This window comes from Harpegnathos saltator, unplaced genomic scaffold (genome assembly GCF_003227715.2).
Source record: "Harpegnathos saltator strain DR-91 unplaced genomic scaffold, Hsal_v8.6 scaffold75, whole genome shotgun sequence".
In the NCBI taxonomy this organism is placed as follows: domain Eukaryota; kingdom Metazoa; phylum Arthropoda; class Insecta; order Hymenoptera; family Formicidae; genus Harpegnathos; species Harpegnathos saltator.
In genome coordinates, this window is record NW_020230593.1 from 381,226 (window position 1) to 400,884 (window position 19,659).

Here is a 19,659-nt window from a genome sequence, read left to right on the forward strand (position 1 = left end):
CTACCGGGCGATGGATTGACGAGCGGACGAGTCGGCCAATGTACGAGCTGATAAACAGCTATGCTAATCGCAGTGATGCAACAGCTATCGCATGCGTCCGTCAAATTCAGCGCGCTGTAAGTGCGCGCGGACGTGGCACGGCGCTGCTTAGCATCGCGCTACTGTGGTCATCGTCGAAAATAATCGTGACCGTCGTTTATCCAATTTTAGCGACGCGCAATAATAACGCCGCGGGCAAGCGCCGCGTTTCTGACCGCGTTGAGATTGCGCGATCGAGATGATCGGCATCGGGATTGAAGGCCCGGCGGAGATTCATCCGTCCGGCGGTCCGGGCGCGCGCGGTCGACGAGATCTCGGCGGGAGGATCGCAGAGTCTCGCTGGAACGGAACTGAACGGAGAATCGAATCGTTTGGCGGGAAAGAAAGAAGAGGAAGGACAAGAAAGGTGTAGCGACCGACGAAGGTGCGTTGGAGCGTTACGCGAATTCCCGAGCGTGCGCCTTCGCGCGCTCGAAAGTTGCGCTCGCGTGCGAATTGAACGCCGGGCAATTCGGTGTTAGGCCTTTTCGTTAGCACGATTAGCATGCGTGATTAGCATCGTTTTAGTGGAGTCCACGCCCTTGACATCGCGAGCCGATCAACAGGGTTTCGGGTCATCGCCATCCCGATGACCCGCCGCGGCGAAATTGACTCGTTCGCTGCTGAAAATCCGTTGCAACGTTCGTCCGGCTCGTTTTTCCGCGGATTTTCAATTTCCCTTATCGGTCGCGCGCATTTCGCACAGCTTTCTCTCTCTCTCTCTCTCTCTCTCTCTCTTTCTCTCCGTCAACGCCGAATGCTGCCATCATTTTTATCGTCGATTACGTCACATCCTGATCAATTGTTTCCCTTTTACCCACAACGTCATGTATCTTTCACACAGAGCTGTCGAGTCTCCTAACGAGGACATGATCAATTTGTCGCTTCGCTTAGCACGAGAGTCCCGCTTCGAGAGTCGGCTCGAATTCATCGTATCGCCGTTAAATTCGATCAGGACAAAAGGACAAAAACGGGTATTTGCGGAAGCGAGCGTTCCGGATAGAAACGTCACGTGCAAGGAGAACGTTGACACTGACGCGCGCTCCTTCCAGCGTGAATCCACTTTCAAAATTTCCGTCCGCGCGTCGCGACGAGCTCCTCCTCTTTTCACGCTACCGATAACATATCATCCTTCGAGCAAACCACTACGGACGGCGTTACGAAACGCATCCACCAGCAACAATAACATCCAAAGGCGAATGATTACAAAGGATGCAGTCGACGCGCGCGGCTTCGCGGAAAACCATTTCACGCGCATGCCAAATCCGCCCACGAGCTCCGCGATCAGCCGGAGCGACGCAACAACAATGGGAGCAAAATCGCGCATCGACGCTGATCCGACACCGATGTTTCGCCGCCGTGCTGCCCACAGTGTTGCGCAGCCATAAGAAAGCAAGCGAGCACGATGCAATTAATATGAAATTTCTAATCGGGGCTGCACGGCGAGCGGTTCGCGCGCGAGATTTCCGCGGCTGGATTTCCCCATCGCGAAAGCGCGCGCGCATTATTTTCGGCGACTCGCGGTAACAACGCGCGGCGAGGCGCCGCAAGCACGTCCGCGAGTACGAGCGTCGTCGCGCGATCACCGCGCTCATGCTCGATCGCTCGTGAAACACGCGAGCGCAATCTTACTTCCCGGTGCCGCTCATGCATCCCGAAGAGTCGCATGCTCCATTATGCATCTGACGAGCGCTCGCGCAACACAACCCTGTGTTGCGCGTCGATCAACATCGAGCCCGGCGACGTGGCGACGCGACGTGGAGAGATGAGTGAAAATCCGAGAAAAAGTATCGAAGGAAACTCGGACGAACCGAGCAAGAGCAAAGTTGCCGCGCGAGGAGAGTCCCAGCCGCGGTTATGCAACTTCGCGCGCGCGTGCGCGCGTCGCGCTTGGCTTGGCCGACTTTGGAATAAAAAGAAAGCGTAACGGAGACACTTGGTGTTATGGACAAGCGATGTACGGCTTGTATGAATCATCGTCGAGAGTCGCCTCGACGTCATGATACTTTGCCTCACACGTTCCGCTGCTTAATGACGCTCGGCGCGCCGAGAAGCCGATATAGCCCAGGTGTTACGAAATACCTGCGTAGCAAACAGACCGCGACGCGCGCGAGCGAGCACGCGCGACACGAGATAATGTAAGTGTGATAATGATGAGCTTGTAATCGGCATTACCTTGGCGATCGTCCCTGCAGTGCTGGGATTTTGGCGGCGGCGGGGGTGCATTCGAGTATTCTATGGATGAGCGGAAAAAAATGAAAATAATAATTAGCCGTTCTACAGCTATGACAAAGAACATTCGCAAAGACACTCGGGCTTATACTTGAGAGGGGGAGGAGGAGGGAGGGGGAGGATGGCACACAAGTACACACACACACACACACACACTGGGCGAGCGTTCCCGCTGTCGCTGTGAAACTGGACGCGCTCGCCCCTCCGACGCGTGCCGCGATATTGGTGCCGCGACGTGATAACGACGCGATGCGATAACGCGTCGCGTTTCACCAAGCCGAGAGCACGTCGAAGCAGAGCTCTCTTCACCCTTCGTCACGTGATCGGGCAGACAGAGCGAGATCTTTCCGATTTCCTGCCTCATGTAAAATGCCCTCTCCTCCCGAGTCGCGCACCACCCTCGAGTTGTTGGCGTAACCCGGTCGAGTTACTCCAGCACTTGACGAGATTCAGACCTTCGAAGGTGACGGTCGGGCGCGCCGTGTAGACGGGCAAGGTCGGCCACAGAGTTCTGTGTCTTCGTCCAGCGGTGGGCGACGGCGGTGGCGGCGGCGGTTGGTACCTGAACCTCGGTCGGTGCTTGTCGGGGTCAAAGTGTTGCCCGGCGAAGATGGTCTGCGATGGTTTGAGGATCGACGCTGGGGCTCGCGGGCGCGTCGGCGACGACGAAGTGGCTCGCGGCCGCTCCGTTTTCTTCTTGCTACCTGAGGACGAGTCGGAGGTCCTCGTAGAGCCCCGGTGGAGCTCGAGATCGGCCGGCGACGACAAGGAGCGCATGTTGTCGCGACGATTCGGAAAGCGATGAGCCACCCACCGGCCGGCCAAGTAAGGCGCGATGTCGCGAAGCTCGCGCACGTCCGGCGCCGATGTGAACATCTCGCCTATGATGGAAGTCCGGCGCCCGGCGTCCGGCGACTCGAATCTCTTCCGCATCCGGCAAACCGGCCTCTTCGCCTCGAGCTCCTTAGTTTCCGCTTGCCTGGCCACGTGGTTGGTGACGGTGCTGGTGACGGTGGGCTCCTTCAGCTCGGCGGTCTTGCTGATGACGTCGATGTGCGGCATCGACAGGTTCTCCCGGCGCAGCGGCATCCGCGGAATCGGCGGCGACTCGCCTCTTCGTCGCGGTCGTCCTCTCTTACCACCTTCGAACCGCCTGCGCAGCCAAGCTACGTCGGCATGCTCGTGCGGCTTCGGCACGGCGGCGGCGGCGGCGGCAGCGGCGGAACGGTCCTCCTCGCTCACTTTCTTCAGCAGACTCCTCGCCAACTCCGGGTCGCTGCGGAAGCGCTTGGGTGCCGGCGCGACCTTGACGCGCCGCGGTAGGTCCTCCGCGCTCTCGAACCTCGCCCGCAGCCGGCGCACGGTGCCGTTCCGTACGAGCTTGAGGTAAGCGCGCCAGTACTTGTCGGGGTCCGGCGAGGAACTGCGTAGCCAGCCGCTGTCCAGGCTGCAGGACGAGTTCGATCGCGTGGTCGCGCGACACGGACTGACGCTGTGCGGTCTGTCGTGTTCACGCTCCCGTGAACAGGAGCGCAACGATTGTCGTCGCGTGCCGCCGCTCGCGTCCAACAGCGTCGGGCTGCGAGCGTCTCTCCGTACGTTCTCGACTGTTCTCTCCCTCGGTGACGTCGATCGCGATCCTGGATCGATGATCCTGGACGCGGCGCTCGGGCCGCTGTACTTGGCCGACTCGGTCTCGCCGAACAACTCTTTCAGGTCGGCGAAGCTCTGCGACGACGATAGCTTCTTCCACCTGCCGCGGCACGACGATGTTGATGTTGTCGTCGCCGCCGCCGCCGCCGCCGCCGCCGCCACCATGAGAGTCGATGCTTCGCGCTGCCGTTCCCCTCTTCTGTCGACCTTCTCGAAAAATTCGATCTTCCGTGACACGTCTTCCGTCTCGACGTTCCGTTGGATCACCGTCCTCACCGAGGTCTCCGAGCTCTCCGTCATGCTGTCCGCGTCGCTACCCGACGGGAACCTGCCTGTTCTCGCGCTAGAAACATCCTTGGCCACCGCCATCGCCAGCAACGGCGGCCTCTTCGACCACTCTTCGAGCACGGTCTCCACGCGTTGCTTGTCGCTGGCGCTCTCGTTGTTGGGCGTCAACACCAGCAGGAAGTCGCTCTTGTCCTTGAGCCTCGTCGCCTCGTCGGCGCACGGAGCTTCCAGGGAGTAGCAGGTTCTCGGCGAAGTACTGGCCACGCTACTGGACGTGGCGGACGGGCAAATTGTCTTCGCGATGTTCTTCGCGGGAGGCTTCGTCGGCGTCTTCGTAGCCGCCAAGGCAGCAGCGATGCTGCCGCGGGTTTCTCGAGGCGCCAATGGCGCAGACAGTCGACGTCGCGTCACCTTGTCCAGAACCTCCTTGCCGAGGGTCAACGACAGCCGCTTCTTCTCCAGTTCGGACATGGTCGGTGACATCGACTTGTCCGACTCGGATCTCTCCAGGCCCTTCAGACGTCCGATGGAATCGCTCTTCTTCATAGTCGAGCTTTCGATCCTGATCGCATCCGACCTCTGTTCCTTCAGCAACATTTCCGACTCGCTGCTCGTGATCATCGAGTGGCATCGTACATGGAGGCCCTTCGAGTAGGCCTGAGGACGTCCGCTGGAGTCGCTCTCGGGCGGCACGACTATCTCGTAGCTCGACAAGGTTTCGTGCCGATCTTCCTCTTCCTCGTGGCGTTCTTTTACGGATCGTTCGTCCTCGTTGATCTCGCGAGGCGCGTCGACAACCTCACTCGTGTTCGACCGCGACCCTGCTTTCTGAGGAACGTCGCTGCCATAGATCTCGTTCAGTTGCTTCTTCAAGGTGGCCACTTGTTCGATGGACAAGCTGCTCCAGAACTTCTTGCTACCGCCGAGACTTCGCTGCAGCGACGGGTGTTCCGCGGACTTGTCCGCGTCCTGACCGGCGTTGGCCTTCTTCTGCATCGTGGTCGCCACGTTCACCACCGAGCTGCCTCGCCAGAGAGGCTTGTACGTGTCCTTTTGCGACGAAATGGTCCTCCTCTTGGAAGACTCCAGCTCGCTTTCCTCGCTCTCGAGTTTCTTAAAGTACTGCAGGATGTCCTCCACGGAGCGCTCCTTGCAGCGTAGACCACAGTCGCCGTGCCACTTGAACTTATCGACGTCCCTCACGGTGAAGAGAAAATCCTTGTCGCGCTGGACGGTCCTCAGCTTCCCATACAGCGCCTTCAATTCCTCCTCAGCCTTCTCCTTCGTCCTCACCTGCTTCCAGCGGTCGTAATCGATGATCTCCTCGTTCCTCATCCTCGGTCGCAACTCCCCCGAAGAGAATGTGCGCTCCAATTGACCCATCCTGCTCAGACTCGCGTAGAAGTCGCGCAGGTCCTTGTACCGCTTCGACTTGCGTCTGTAATGCAGCAGCTCGAGTATGTACTGTTGATAGTCTTCGCGGTCGATCGATGACGTGGAGCCAGTGCTCTTCGTCAACGACAAAGTCGAGCCGAGTCTCTTAGCTTCGTCCGCTTCACCCGCGCTCCTGGCTCGGATCTTCTTCGGGCTGATCGCCGGCGGAGCTTGCTCCGGCTCGTCCTGTTTGGAAACACGAGCTCGTCGAGGCTGCGTCTGAGGTCTCGCCGGAGACGGTGAGGAGGTTCGCGAGGAGGACTCCCTCGATTCTGGCAAGGTCTTTAAAGGTGGCTCGCTCAGACTTCGCTCCTTCACATGCTCCCACGATAACTCTGGGCTTCGATTGCGCAGCGTGGCAGAGGAGCCAAACTCGTCGATGCCCAGCAGGCTGTCGAACTTGCTCACCTTCCGCAGAACCGACCTACCAGGCCAGCAGACCCCGTACGGACTGGAACTTCTGGACGAAACACTCTCGCGCTCCCAGTTTTTGAACTTGGAGTTTGAGACCGGCCGCTTGTGCGCGAGGTACACGCTGAGGGACTTGAGCGACGGTTCCGACCTATAGCTCTCCTTCGCGATGTCCTGCAACATCTTTGTGCGCTCGCCGACGAGGGATCTCTTTATGGTCGCGTGGGCGTGCGGCGTGGGCGACGGAGAGTTTCTCGGCAGGAAGAGATGCTGGAAGAAAGTATCCGTGCGCGTTGCCTCCTGGTGCCTCCTGATCTCCTCCACGGTCAACGGAGCGATCTGATCCTTGGGGAGTTCGTGTTGGGGAACACTCGACAGCACTTTCTTCTCCACTTTCCTCAGCAGCTTGATATCCTTCATCTCGATCGTCTCCTTCCAGCCGTCCAAAGGCGGCTTGCTCGCGTCCACTTGCTCGTCGCCGTTCTTGTCCTTCCGTGACTTCCTCTTCGACTCTAGCCTCTTCCTGTTGCCGTTCACGACAACGCGTATCGTCTCCGGCTTCTTCATCGGAGTCTTCACAATGGTCTGCGGCTTCTCGCGCGGCCGCTTCCTCTTGTTCACTTCGCCGCTCACCTCGGAACAAGTTGACGACACCGAGCGCAAGGACTCCTTGCTGATGATCAGCTTCTCGGCTGGCCTCGCGACGGTTTTTGCTCTCTTCGGCTCCGCCGAGGCTCTCGCAGCGATCTGCAAAGTCGACGTGCTTCTCGCGGAGGGAGACTTCAGCTGAGGAGGACCTGTCCTCCTCGTCGTCGCTGACTGTTCAACCTCTTTCCGCAGCAACTCTTGCCCCTTCGGCGAGACTGCCACGACAATCTTGAGGGACTTGTCCGCTGCGCGCTTCTGCTTATTCGCCAACGAGCTGTACGGAGTCGTCGAGCTTTTCACCAGCGTGCCTGAGGGCAGTACTCTGGTCCGCACGTCTTTCGTTTCCTTCTCTTTGTGCTTCTGCAGAACTTTCCTCACCTCCACTGGTGAGGAGAGCTCCGCCGGCAATCTGCTGAGCCTCTTGCACGATTGCTCCTGCTCCCTCTTGGTCAGACGAAGCTTATCCTTCCTCGGACCGTGCAGAGACTCCGACCTCGTGACAATCTGACTTCTTTCCGGCGATCTCTGTGCCTCTTTGGTCACGGTGGTATACTTGGATGGCGCTTTTACCACCGAGAGTTTGTCCTCGAGCGGACGTTTACCGTCTATCCTCGCCGAGGGCTCCCGAGTACCTCTCGATGACGATGCCGGCGATGCCGAAGAGTGAGCGTGACTTCTTACACTCGGGCCGGCTGTCAAGGTCAGTTTCTTCCCCGCGCTCGTCTCGAATTGGCTCTGCGACAGGCAGGGATCCGACTTTCTCTTGCTGAAAGCGCCGGGGAACAGACCGGGCGTCTTGGTGGCTTTGCCGGCGACCGGACTGCTGGAGGAGGTACGTTGCACGACCACGCTGTGCAAATGCTCGCGAGCACGTCGGTGCCTCTCGAGAGTGCTGCAGAAACGCTCACGCAGCGACCTGATGCCCGACACGCTATCGGCCGCGAAGCACTGCTCGTGTCTGGGCTTGGTGGAGTGCGAGCTATCGATCAGTCGCGTCTCCGAGTAGAGCTTCAAGGTTCTGTTGTGGCGCGAGGACTTCCTCCGGGGCGGCGAGGGCGGCCTCGACGCGGACATAGCTTGCGGAAGTGCTCTACCGAGTGGGCACGCGGCGCTTCCGGTCGACGGGAATCGCTCGGCGAGCGTGCGAGGCGTTCTCATGACCGGTGGCGACAAGCTCGTCGAGTCGACTGTCGTGGTCGTGGTCGTCTTCGAGAACGAGGTGACGACCGTCGACGAGATGCTCGGACCGCTCTTCTGGTGTACGCGAATCCTTGTCAAAGTGGGCGAGATCGGGAAATACTCGATCTCCGTGTCGTCTGTGGACAGAGTTTCGAGATTGTGATGCTTTCGCGCTCGGCTGCCGAGAGCAGTACACAACCGCCAGCCACAGGCTGCTGCCAGGCTTTACACCCTGCCACCCAAAAAGTCATCTAAGGTTGTCTCATCGCGGCATCAAGGCTCAAGCTGGTGGTGGCTAAGCGCGCCGCACGCGGCTGCGTGCCGATGCAAGAGGGACTCGCGGCTCCCGTAGTCGTCGTAGTGGCGATGGCGACACGATAGTGGTGTTAAAACTGCGGCTGTGCTGCTTACTTGAAAGATTGCAGGAAGAGCTTTCGGAAGTACCGACTCGCGCACCAATATCGATAGACTCGGCGAGGGGGGGGGGGGGGGAGAGCTGTGCCATATTTAAACTGTGGGAACGCCCGGGGCCGGCTTGCACCAACACCCTCGGTGTTAACTGACTCCGATTATCGATTTCCCGTCCCCGTCTAGATCGCAGCCTTGGCTGTGACGCAGACGAGCAAGGGAAGTTTCAGCCGAAGGTGAGCGATGCGTCGCAATGGATATGCTTGCCGATTGACTAATTAATCGATATCAGCCAGCATCGCGCTGTGCTCTCTCTCTCTCTCTCTCTCTCTCTCTCTCTCTCACTCTCTCTCACTCTCTCACTCTCACTCAAACTTTCAAGCTCTACGTATCGGCCAAGTACCGATCCGATAGTTCGCACTTATCGGATGAGACTTGAGCACACTCATTGTGACCACATCGTCACCTCGCCTCGGCCTGATTAATTACACAGTCAGCACCGGTCGATGTCGATGCAATCGTCCGCAGGAGAGTACGCGTTGGAGAAAGTTTGTACGTACATAAAGCTGTGTGTATGTGTGTGTCAGACAGCGCACTACTCTCACACGCCATGCTTCTCGCGCTCGTCGACACAAAGCGCCGCTAGTCGAGAGAATTGTAAGAAAAGTGTCTGAGGAAGAAAAAAACGTCTCGATTCTAATCTCGCGAAACATCGAGGATATATCTTCCATCATCATCATCATCATCATCTGAGCGACTTGTCTCTCCGAGACCGGGAGATCCGCGGAAAGTCGACATATTTAACATCACTCGAAGTTTCGAGACACAGACATGCGCCATTGTAATGTAAAAAACACAGCAATCATTAATTAATAAAACACACACATTGCAAGCACGACCAACTGTAAAGGGAGAAAAAAATACATACACCCGCATGCTGAGTAAACTCCAGTCGCACAGTCCATGTACACATGTATATCAGTCGATGAGCGTGCTGATTAAAATCGATAGCGCCAAGAACGAATGAGAGAAATAAAAAAGAACCAAAACGAGAGATAAAAAACGCATAGCCAAGAGATCGGGCCGCCTACTCACCCTTCGGACGTTCCGGGGCCGGCTTGCGAAGCCCATGAAGGGGTACGTCGCCACCGCTCTGCACCGTCTTGTAGGCCAGTCTCTGCTCCAGAAGACTGAGCGGACTGATGTCTTCTCTACGGCGAAACACCAGCGTCGAGTCGCTCTCGTAGCCCGACTCCTTCAAGGCACTTTGGAACGAGACAATTTTGTGACAACGGGCTCGGCTCGTCGGGGGAATCGGGTCGGTTGGATTGCTACTTACTGAGTCATGTACGGTTTTGCAGGCCGTGCGTTGCGCTGATCGAAGGGCTGGAAAGACACAGAGAAGAAGAGTCATTAGCATCGGCTGACGACTAGTCGACTACGCTCATCGTCTACGAGTCATGCTGCTCGCAGACACGCCGCGAAGGATACGGCTAACGGGCTTGTTAGCGCGAGCGCGGGTGTTCTTCAGACGACACCATGAGCAAGACATCGAGAGTAACCGAGCAAAACATGCGGCAACTATCTAATGCTAAGCCTTGGCGAGGAGGGACGCGCGAGGATCGATCGAGTCGATAAGGCGTCATTCGGAAGGACCGGGAAAGCAGAGAGAGAGAGAGAGAGAGAGAGAGAGAGAGAGAGAGAGAGAGAGAGAGAGAGAGAGAAGGGGAGAAGGATGAACAGGTGTAACGTACGAGTACGGCGGCGTTAGGGTATGAGGGGATCGACAGGTGTGACAACAGCAGCTCGGGATGCAAAATGTGTCTGTGTGAAGTACGATCGTATGAATCGGATCAAAGCGCTGTCGTCGCGCATTAATCGCCGCCAACTCTCAGTGACAATCTGAGAATCAGGCATCGTTCGTCAGGGTAGTGACGCTTCTGCGACGGAACAAGTTGCGCTTATCACTCTCATGTCGATGATACTTTCCCGGCGCTAACGCGACTTTGATTTCTTCTCGTGTGTCTCGTGTGCCCCGGTCTTTTTTTTTCTTTCTCTGGGAAAGAGGAGTCGACACGTGGTTGTGTACGATGCGAGATACAAAGTAACGACATGTGGGTGTGTGTATAAACAGGCATATGAAGGTAGCAGAGACAAAGTGACAGAGATGGCTCAACAGCCAGGTAGAGGCAGACAAACAGATAGACAAATAGATAGATAGATAGATAGATAGATAGATAGATAGATAGATAGACAGACAGACAGATAGATAGACAGACAGATAGATAGAGGACAACGTCATCGTGCACTCTACTTGTCGACGATGTGGCAGCCTCTAACCCGTGAAGCTGGCGCTTGCGCGGTGATAACGGAGGGTGTTGTCGGTGATGGTGGTAGCATGATATGATCGGTGCTGGAAAAAGAAGAAGAAGTAGAAGAAGAAGAGAGCGGTGGGCGTTGTTGCGGTGGTTCTTGGTTGTCTTGGTGGGTCTGATGGCGATGATGATGATGATGATGATGATGGTGATGGTGAAGTTGCTGCTGCTGCTGCTGCTGCTGCTGCTGCTGCTGCTGCGGCGGCGGCGGTTGCTGCTGCGGCTGCGGCGGCGGCGGCTGCTGCTGCTGCTGCTGCTGCTGCTGCTGCTGCTGCTGCTGTAACTGCGGTTGCTGTTGCTGCTGATAATGCTCATGGTGATGATGATGGCGATGATGACGATAAGGCTGGATGCTGTTGCCGATCGAACTCAGCGCGATCGCGGACGCGGCCGAAAGCGGCGCCGAACGAGCGGTGGCGATCGGTCGCTCGATGCCGCCGACCGGGTGCGATCGGCGCGGGCAACGATCCGGCAACACGAAGCTCTTGGATCTTCCCTCCAGCATGCCGGCGGCGTGCCAATAGCAGGCGTCGGCGGTCCGTTCCAGAGGTCGGATGATACGACCGGCCGAGTCCTCGCCGGCGATCTGGTCGCTCGACCGATCGAACGTCGCGTCGGCTAACGCAGTCGACGGCTTGGACCGATCATGGCCAGTCGGCCGGTGCGAGCGCGACCTGGACGGTGGACGGCTGTCGATAGCGAGCGCCGGACGATCGGTCGACCGATCGGCTGAACCCTCCGGCGCCAACGGACGCGGTCTCGCGCCGATCTCGGAGCTTTTCGTGCTGCTGATCGCCGGTATCCTTACACTGTGACTGCTCTCTGGCCGGTAGGAGAGGCTGAGCACGTGAGACTGCCGGATGCCACGCAGGGACTCCATCCTGGCCTGCGCGTGCTGAGGATGTCCGTTTTCGTTCAGCCACTGTCAGCCGCAACGTCGACATTGTAGTCGTCACCGTGGTCGTGGTTGTGGTCGCAGTCATTGTCGTCGTCGTCGTCGTCGTCATCGTCGTCGTCGTCGTCGTCGTTGTCGTTGTCGTTGTTGTTGTCATCGTCATCGGGGAGTGGACAGCGGTAAGATGCATATAAGAGCGGACACGACACGCACAAACATGGACGACGAGCACACGCGACACGCACACGCACACGCAGGTACATCGACCAAGATCACGTCTCGGGGTGTGGCGGGGTGGTGGACGACAATCGACGGTCCGGGTGATCGGCGACACATAGCGAGGGAGAGGTTCGAGGGACGGAGGGGGTAGGCAACTGTGGGTGCAATTAGTAAAATACTAACTGATTTACTGTGCAGGGGGTCACACAAACGGGGAGCATCGTGATACACGAGACGCGTGGCCGCATCGCAACATTTGAACCTCTGCATCCGATATCGCCGGCCCATTACGAGCCCTCGATGCAGCGATCTAGCGGTACCCAAGAATCTGCGATATTTGAGACAAGGTGTCCCCGCGGGAAATCCCGAGGATAGCATGCGTCTGTTGCGCGCGGATCGGGGGATGCGAGAGGGCATCGATTATCGGTGCAATGGCGGTGAGCCGCCGTTAGTTAGCGCGTTTAACGTCCAACCGCGCGTATGTGAAAAACGGCCGTTCCATGCCGGCTGACTTTATAACCGGCCAACACGACAAAGATCGCGCGTCGCCGCCGGTACACCCTGAGATTTAATGACCGCCCGGTCGTGAGCTCGTGACGCACGTGACTCTATCCGTCGGAAGAAAAAGGAGAGAAAAAGCGAGAGAGAATCCAGAGTCCTCTCGGTCGTCGAGAACGTGAAAATACGCCCGCATTTTTTCTCCTGACTTTACGGCTAATTTATCGAGATGGAGAAAAAGCGGAGGAGATTTATATGGAAACGAGGTATTTTGCAAGAGTTTCTCACGAGATCCCCCTCAAGCCGACGCTACCGGGCTTGATTCCGGAGTAATGGGAAATGTTAATTTTAATTGAGTCTTACAATCTACGTACGGAAGAAAGAAAGAGAGAGAGAGAGAGAGAGAGAGAGAGAGAGAGTATCAGTACTCTAACAAAAGATAAAAGAATAAGACGAGGAAAAGAGCGAGGAGAGGTATGTTTGAAAAGAGAGAAAGAGGGAATTCTTATTTAACTACGCATTAATATAAAAATGGCGTACCCCGTCAAATATGTCCATGACCTCGTCCCACCACTAGAATCACAGAATTAAACACAATGTTATACTAGGCGCTGTCTAAAAGGGGTTACTGTGTGTATGGCACATTTATAGATTCAAATAAAAAATGGGCTGCTCGGACAGAGAGAGAGAGAGAGAGAGAGAGAGAGAGAGAGAGAGTGTATGTCCGATTGTTTTGCCGCCATTTTCCATCTAAAACAATAAGAGACGCGGTTACAATCGCATCGATCGACACGGGCGAGCCCAGAGAAGATAGACGTACGAAATGATTCGCGGTCCGGATTAGCGCGACGTCTCGATTTTAGATGGAAATCAGCGAGGTCGTTTTTCAACATAGGATCGACTACAAGCGGCGCTACAAAAGCTGTGTGGAAATCAACGGGTCCTGTGCTACGTGGAGCCGCAGGGCGCCCCGAGAGAAATGCGCGCGATCATCTCGGCAATAGCAGGACGGCCTCTGCATTATTTCTCGCGGCGTCTCGCTTTTCTCGAGGGACTCTGCGAGCCCCGGATACACGCGTGCGTGCTTGGTACACCTGAGGAGAGACTGTATGTATGCTCTGAGTGTATAAAGAAAGTCGCCTTGTAAGCGACGAGAGACAGAGAGAGAGAGACAGAGACAGAGACAGAGAGAGAGAGAGAGAGAGAGAGAGAGAGAGAGAGAGAGAGAGAGAGAGAGAGAGAGAGAGAGAGAGAGAGTGTATGTATATTTGTTTGTATGTGTATGAGAGAGATAGAGAGAGAGAAAGAGAGAGCAAGAGCTTTCAATCAATCAATTAATCGTGACGCCAACATAAAGGCTTTCAATATAAACGAGGAAACGTATAATTGGCCGGCAAAGCACGTTTGAATCGCTCGATTACGTGATTACCTTCCTTCTCGTCCGCGCGTCGAAAGTCGGCTAGAAGCAAAGCCATTTCAAACGATCATGTTCCAAGTGTGTTTCAGGCGCCTCTTTCGGGGTAACTGTTTTCGGGTCGCGCTGAGAGATCGCGTGTTTCCGCGGCGGCGCGCGAGCGCGTGTGTTTTCGCCATGATAAGGAAAATAAAAAAGAAAAAAGAGAGAGAGAGAGAGAGAGAGAGAGAGAATGAATACGTATGCACGCGAGTTTTTGCTACATCGTAACTGTCGCGTACGCGCGAAATATTGGCCGCGTCGAATAATGTAGAGTCGCGCGGCGTTCGATGAATCTCGCGATGCGAGGCGAGGCGAACACGTCGCGGCGGACGTTATATATCGGTGGTACCGGTCGATATCTCTTGGAAATCTCGCGTTTCCATTAACCATGGTTAACTAATCTCCTTCTCATCTCGCCGTCTGTATTTCACATCGCCGAGTGAAAAAAAAGGCGCTGACGAAACATCGCGTAGAACGTAGTTCTGTCGGTGCGTATATATCTCGTAGTTTCATGAAGATTGGTTAACCGAGGCCATACCGGTGAAAATTATTCTCGTCGTTACGGCGGAATAGACGGGAATCCGGACGGATTTGCCCGTACGCTTTCGTTTGCACTTCGCGATATTCCTCGAGAGTGTGAGAATAGCCCGGAAACGTCTGATCGATCGTCGCTCTTCCGACAGGTCGATGAACTTGTACACGCGATGGATATCTCATGATCGGTTCTTTCGATGTTATGGGAAAGTGCGCTTCAATTTACGATACAGGCAGGTCTCGTCTAATCTCAACGATTGCGAGCGATAGCGGCTGCATACCTCTTTGGCTTCCTTCTCGGCGATCGACGAGTGGCCCGGTTCATAGTCCTCGATGCGGCCAGGTTGATTCTTGTAAATCTCCGCCGAGTACTTCAGCGCCCCGTTTCTAAATCAAAAGACGGATTACTTTGTCGTGCAGGTGCCTGCTCGCACGAGTGATTGTGCGTTTTATCGTCCGCTGACGAGCGGTAATGTCAAATTTAATTCATCGAAAGGGATGGTAATGAGAGGGAACGCGGACAACGGAGAAATTTCAACGGCCCGAGGCCGCGTCTCTGGCGAAGACGAGTGGGGAAATTTGTAAATTCTTTCGCTCACTTTCTGGGCATAGTCGCCGTGATGAAGTCATTTTCTTTGTTACGCAGTCGTCGGCGGCTATCGAGGGTAACGGATCGATCCGAATATGCGCGCGGTTCCGGTTCGCTCAAATATCCGCTGCTGCTTCCGTATCCGTATCTCCCACCTGCAACAGGAATGCGTTGCGTTTTTCTGCATTTCGCCTCGAACCGATTACACTCCAAATTCCCGCCCAATCCCAGCGCGGAAATTGAGCACTAACGAAATGAAAAAAAAAAAAAGACAAGGAAAAAGGATTCGACTATGACACCGCAAACTATTCACTCGCATTCGCTTGGAGTTTAGTTTCTACAATGTTACACATACACACTGATAGGGTATTACGTTGCACGCACGAGTGCGCGTATTTTATTGTACAAATCATCTCCGCGAGATTCGATTACACAGAGCTCTTCGATACCGGGAGATTAGAAGTATAATCTCGCTGGATCGAATCAAAATCTAATGAAGCTTCACCCGAGACGAGATTTCATTCGGTTTTACCGGGCTTATCGGAGGAACTTATAACGACAGTTGACAAGTTGGGCTGAGCAATTTCTGCCGCTAAAATATCGGGGCCTCGGCCGGAAGTGGGAGGAAACCTGAAGGCGAAGCTGTTGAAAGATCGGACGTGAGAACTCCGAGAGTCAACTCGACAAGTTCCCACGCCGACGAAGGCAACTCGCGCCAGCTCGAGAAGTTTGTTCCGACTTGGCTTGATATATTTGACGAGGGCTCGTCTCGCGCGCCGAGATTCACAAATTCTCGAAGTAGTTTCATTCGAGTGTCTGCGCGTACAGTTTTGACACACGGATTAGCTCCAATTATCATAAATTAATGGCCAGTCGATTCACATTGATGTTAATCCGGCTGAAAGACACGTCCTGCCGGCGGGTTGGCGGCATCGTTGTCGTTAATCGTTTGTTAGAGGGATGTTAAATAAGGCAACACACGATTCTCATATATGTTTGTGTGTGTGTGTGTGTGTGTGTGTGTGTGTCAAAGTATGCTTTATTATTTTCACGCGCGATTAGCGCCACTGTTAAACGCCACGAGCGTCGTTACTTCGTGTGACACAAAAGGCGTCTACGTGACTGAACGTAACAGTGACTCGACGAGAGCAGCTTCTAAAGAAGGAGAGAAAAAGAGGGGAGAGGATAATCGTTTCTCTATCATTGTAAAATATTTCGCAGCTACCGCGATCTCACCGCTCTGCGTCTCATCTTGCAGATATTAGTCGTGCGCCATTACGACAACATTAATTACAAGATATTAGTGCGTTTTACGCTGTTACTGCGAAACTAAACTAAATAGATCGCAGCTAGGACGACTGCGTTACGCACAGTCCGCCCACGTCCGTTATAATATTAGTAGCAACGTCGCGCGACTCGACCAACCCGGCACAACCATGCGCGAAAGTGCATATTCACCTCTTCTTGGTTTGTAACGGATGGTTACGTAGTCATCTGGAAGCAAAATCGCCCAATTACACGCAGCAATTAATTAATTCGCTTACTCGGCCGTAAGCGTTATCGCCGGAAAAGAAGAAAAAAGAAAGAAAAGCAAAATCAACAACCGCGCGTTTATTTGTACACAACGCCCGCTCTTTTAATCACGCGTGCGTACGTGCCGCGCTCGCAACAGCTCGTAAATTTACACAGCTTAATTAAACGACGCGAGTAACGTGCTTTATTTTTCAGCCGAATCGAAAGAATGCGCGCAACTGACCGCGGCAACTTACCGTTCCGATCGGCGCGATGCAGCGAGTCGTACATTCTCTTGTACCATTTCGCCTGATTGCTTTCCTTGACTTCCTAAAAGTAATTTGTCAGAAATACTGAGAACAATATCGCACATCGCAGCGCGCCGAGTGATCTCTCTGTCTCTATCGCAACGATCACATTGAAATGCGATAGGGTGGAGCATTCTCTCGCAACGGCGAGGAGCTCGCGCTCGCACTCGCTGAGAGTTCTTATCGCGATCAGGTTTGTATCTTCAGCTCGCTTAATATGATCATCAATACACCTACCGATCTCAGGACGAGAGGGATACCCTCCTTAGTGACCGGGCCGATGCCCTCGAACTTTCGAGGGCCGAGGTCGGCCATCCTCTTCGAGGGCGGCTCATTTTCCACTTCCGGTTCGCTCTCGTACTCCTTCTTCACCGTGTAGACTGAGCGATGCAGATTTCACGATAAAATTTAATTTCACATTTAAGTCATTAGCACTCGCGTACACATCGGACACGCACGTTATACTCGGGATGGTTATCACAGCTAGTTAGCGTATGGTTAGTGATAAGAAGACGGTTGTCGTGAGGAGCCACCGCTCGGTGGAACACGATATATAAGTCGGACGACCTTCGCGCCGAGGAAGGACTCTGTGACTTCGCGACTCGTTGGCACGCGCTTCGTGAAGACGACGGCGGCAACAATGTTGTATCGCGCTCAGTTTTACATCTACTGCGAATCAATCGTCGCTTATATACTTACGTATTTCTCCCGGAGAGATCAACGGTCTCTCGTCGCTCGGGGGACGGTTGTCGGCGGACTCGTTCTCTTCCAGGTACGCCGCGCCCTTCGGCAACTGTCCTTCTGCAACACGATCGTGGCAAATGAGTTACGAGGGGGATGATGATTCCCGCGAAATTTCTCTTCGCTCAATTCGACGAATGAGGCGGGGAGGGAGACGCTGACCTCTCGCTTTCTGCAGCAACGTGATGGTCGGATTCTGGGCGCGCGGCAAACGCGGCGTGGACGCGAGGCTGTTGAGGCCCTGGGCGGGTGCGGAGTGCGAATTGACGATTCGCGAGGCGCTGCTCTCGTAGATGCTTTGCGAGCTCTGCTTCTTCGATGTTTTCTCGTGCTCCCAAGGTGGCGTCGCCTCCTGCGGAGAAGTTTGCGTGACAAGCGCGTAGACAAGCGTGTTTCGGTTTCGCGAAGAACACTTAGACCCGCGTTAGGGATGAAGAGTCGAGTCGCCGAGCAGGCTTCTTCTTCCTCCTTGGTCCTCCTTCTACGTCGGGCAAACAGCCGCCCGATCTTGATGTAATTAGCCTACATACCTCTTCTTTTGGCTGCTTCCTGCGGCTCAGCACGGGACTCTCGAACGGCACCGGACGGAACTCCTTCCTCTCCGCGATGGGACTCGCGCCGGCGCTGGCCGGGGTCCAGACCGGCAGGATCGCCTCGTCCTTCGGCGGCGCCCTGCTTCGATCGGGACTCGGCTCCTTCGCAGGTAGCGTCTGCCCCGGCGACCAAACGCCTGGCAACCGAGAGAATTCGCGCTTGAGAACGGCTTCCGACAGCTCCTCGGACGCATTGCTCCTGCGACCGTTGTTAATGGCCACTCAAGCGCGTGGTTATCCCGTCAGGCTCGGTAACGCCGTTTCGTCGCGCACGGGAACCAGACCGCAGGATCGCGAGAGAATCGTTACTTTCTAGCGAATCGACTCTGCGCGCGCGCGAGCGACGAAAGCGGTTTCGCAATTCGCGAAAGATCCTTGCTCCTGAAACAGCTGTAGCGCGTGGATCGGTGCTAATGCTAACATGTGAAACGTACACCGGCGCGATGCTAATCTTGGCGCACGAGGGCGCATTACATAAGGGATCATCTTTTTCCCGGTTACTTCCTGCATGCGGATTCTACATCGCGTCGACGACTATAAGTAGTACGGTCCACGAGAGAGAGAGAGAGAGAGAGAGAGAGAGAGAGAGAGAGAGAGAGAGAGAGAGAGAGAGAGAGGGAACGGCTCCTTTCGGGTCTCACGGAGGTCTGTAAGGCTTTCGCAACGTATATATTTGTATCAATCTGTGTATTACGCTGTCGTGAAATCTGTGGGACAGGCTGAAAGATATTTATATAGGCACGCGCTATTTTTGCTTTCGACGCGTTTTGCTTTTCGCCTGCGTTAACGACGTCTCGTTTCGCGCGGGAATCGGACCGACAGATCATTGATCAACGAAAAGGATCTCACGTGAGAGGACGCGAAATTATCGAGCCGGCGTGCACGTCGTCGCGATGCCAGTCGGAGGGATGATATTGAGAGACTCGATAAAGAGATACATCGCCGCGGCGATGAGTCAGGGCGCATATGTGCGTCGGACGGATCTCCGGCGACCGGCGGTTGCGACGACGGTATCAGAGCCGCGACAACCGCGGGAAATCAGAGGCGATTCATTCGGGGCGCGGGTAAAATTAGAAGCGCGCGCGCGAGCGGCGCTATTAAGACACGCGTAATTGCAATTGGCCGGGAACAATGGCGCGCGCGGCGGTTTTCTGGAATGACGCTCTCCCGCTTTCTGCGCACGACACCAGCCGTTACGAGCGAATGTTACGCGCGTATTCGCGCACGCACGCACGTACGTGCGTGCATAAAACCATGTCGGCCAAGAGTCCGCTCGACCACAAACGCGCGCGCGGAAACCGCGGAAAATGCGGCAAACCGACCGATTTCGCTCAACATTCGCGCTCTCCTCCTCTCTCCCTTTTTCTCCCTCGCTGCGCCGTCGCGAAGAAAACAATTCCGTGGCTGCGCTCGCGATTAAACGCGCGTAATTCCCTGTGCCTGAAAACGCGATAATTCACGTTACACGTATTAATTTACGATATCGTCGCGGCGGCTATTACATTTTCGCTAATTGCAAGCGCGCGATTAATCAAGGGCGTTGTACCGCTGCGCGACGCCAGCTGCATTCGCCCCGCCGCCGCACCGGAAACGTCGAAAACGTCCCGC

The 19,659-nt window shown here is 55.3% G+C and overlaps 1 protein-coding gene across 1 annotated transcript in view; it reads right to left on the reverse strand.

Annotated features, from left to right (window-relative positions):
- Positions 1 to 19,659, reverse strand: part of CAP (Cbl-associated protein) — an 81,178-nt gene that overhangs the window by 11,101 nt on the left and 50,418 nt on the right. Inside the window, exons 9-22 of the mRNA XM_019845497.2 lie at positions 17,989 to 18,188; positions 17,621 to 17,810; positions 17,417 to 17,518; positions 16,955 to 17,097; positions 16,667 to 16,739; positions 16,356 to 16,391; positions 14,908 to 15,052; positions 14,590 to 14,695; positions 12,859 to 12,891; positions 11,515 to 11,628; positions 9,671 to 9,717; positions 9,427 to 9,596; positions 2,766 to 8,060; positions 2,254 to 2,313 (exon numbers count right to left, since the gene is read on the reverse strand). Of these exons, the coding sequence (XP_019701056.1) occupies positions 2,254 to 2,313; positions 2,766 to 8,060; positions 9,427 to 9,596; positions 9,671 to 9,717; positions 11,515 to 11,628; positions 12,859 to 12,891; positions 14,590 to 14,695; positions 14,908 to 15,052; positions 16,356 to 16,391; positions 16,667 to 16,739; positions 16,955 to 17,097; positions 17,417 to 17,518; positions 17,621 to 17,810; positions 17,989 to 18,188 (6,714 nt within the window). The remainder of the gene's footprint in view (positions 1 to 2,253; positions 2,314 to 2,765; positions 8,061 to 9,426; positions 9,597 to 9,670; positions 9,718 to 11,514; positions 11,629 to 12,858; positions 12,892 to 14,589; positions 14,696 to 14,907; positions 15,053 to 16,355; positions 16,392 to 16,666; positions 16,740 to 16,954; positions 17,098 to 17,416; positions 17,519 to 17,620; positions 17,811 to 17,988; positions 18,189 to 19,659) is intronic.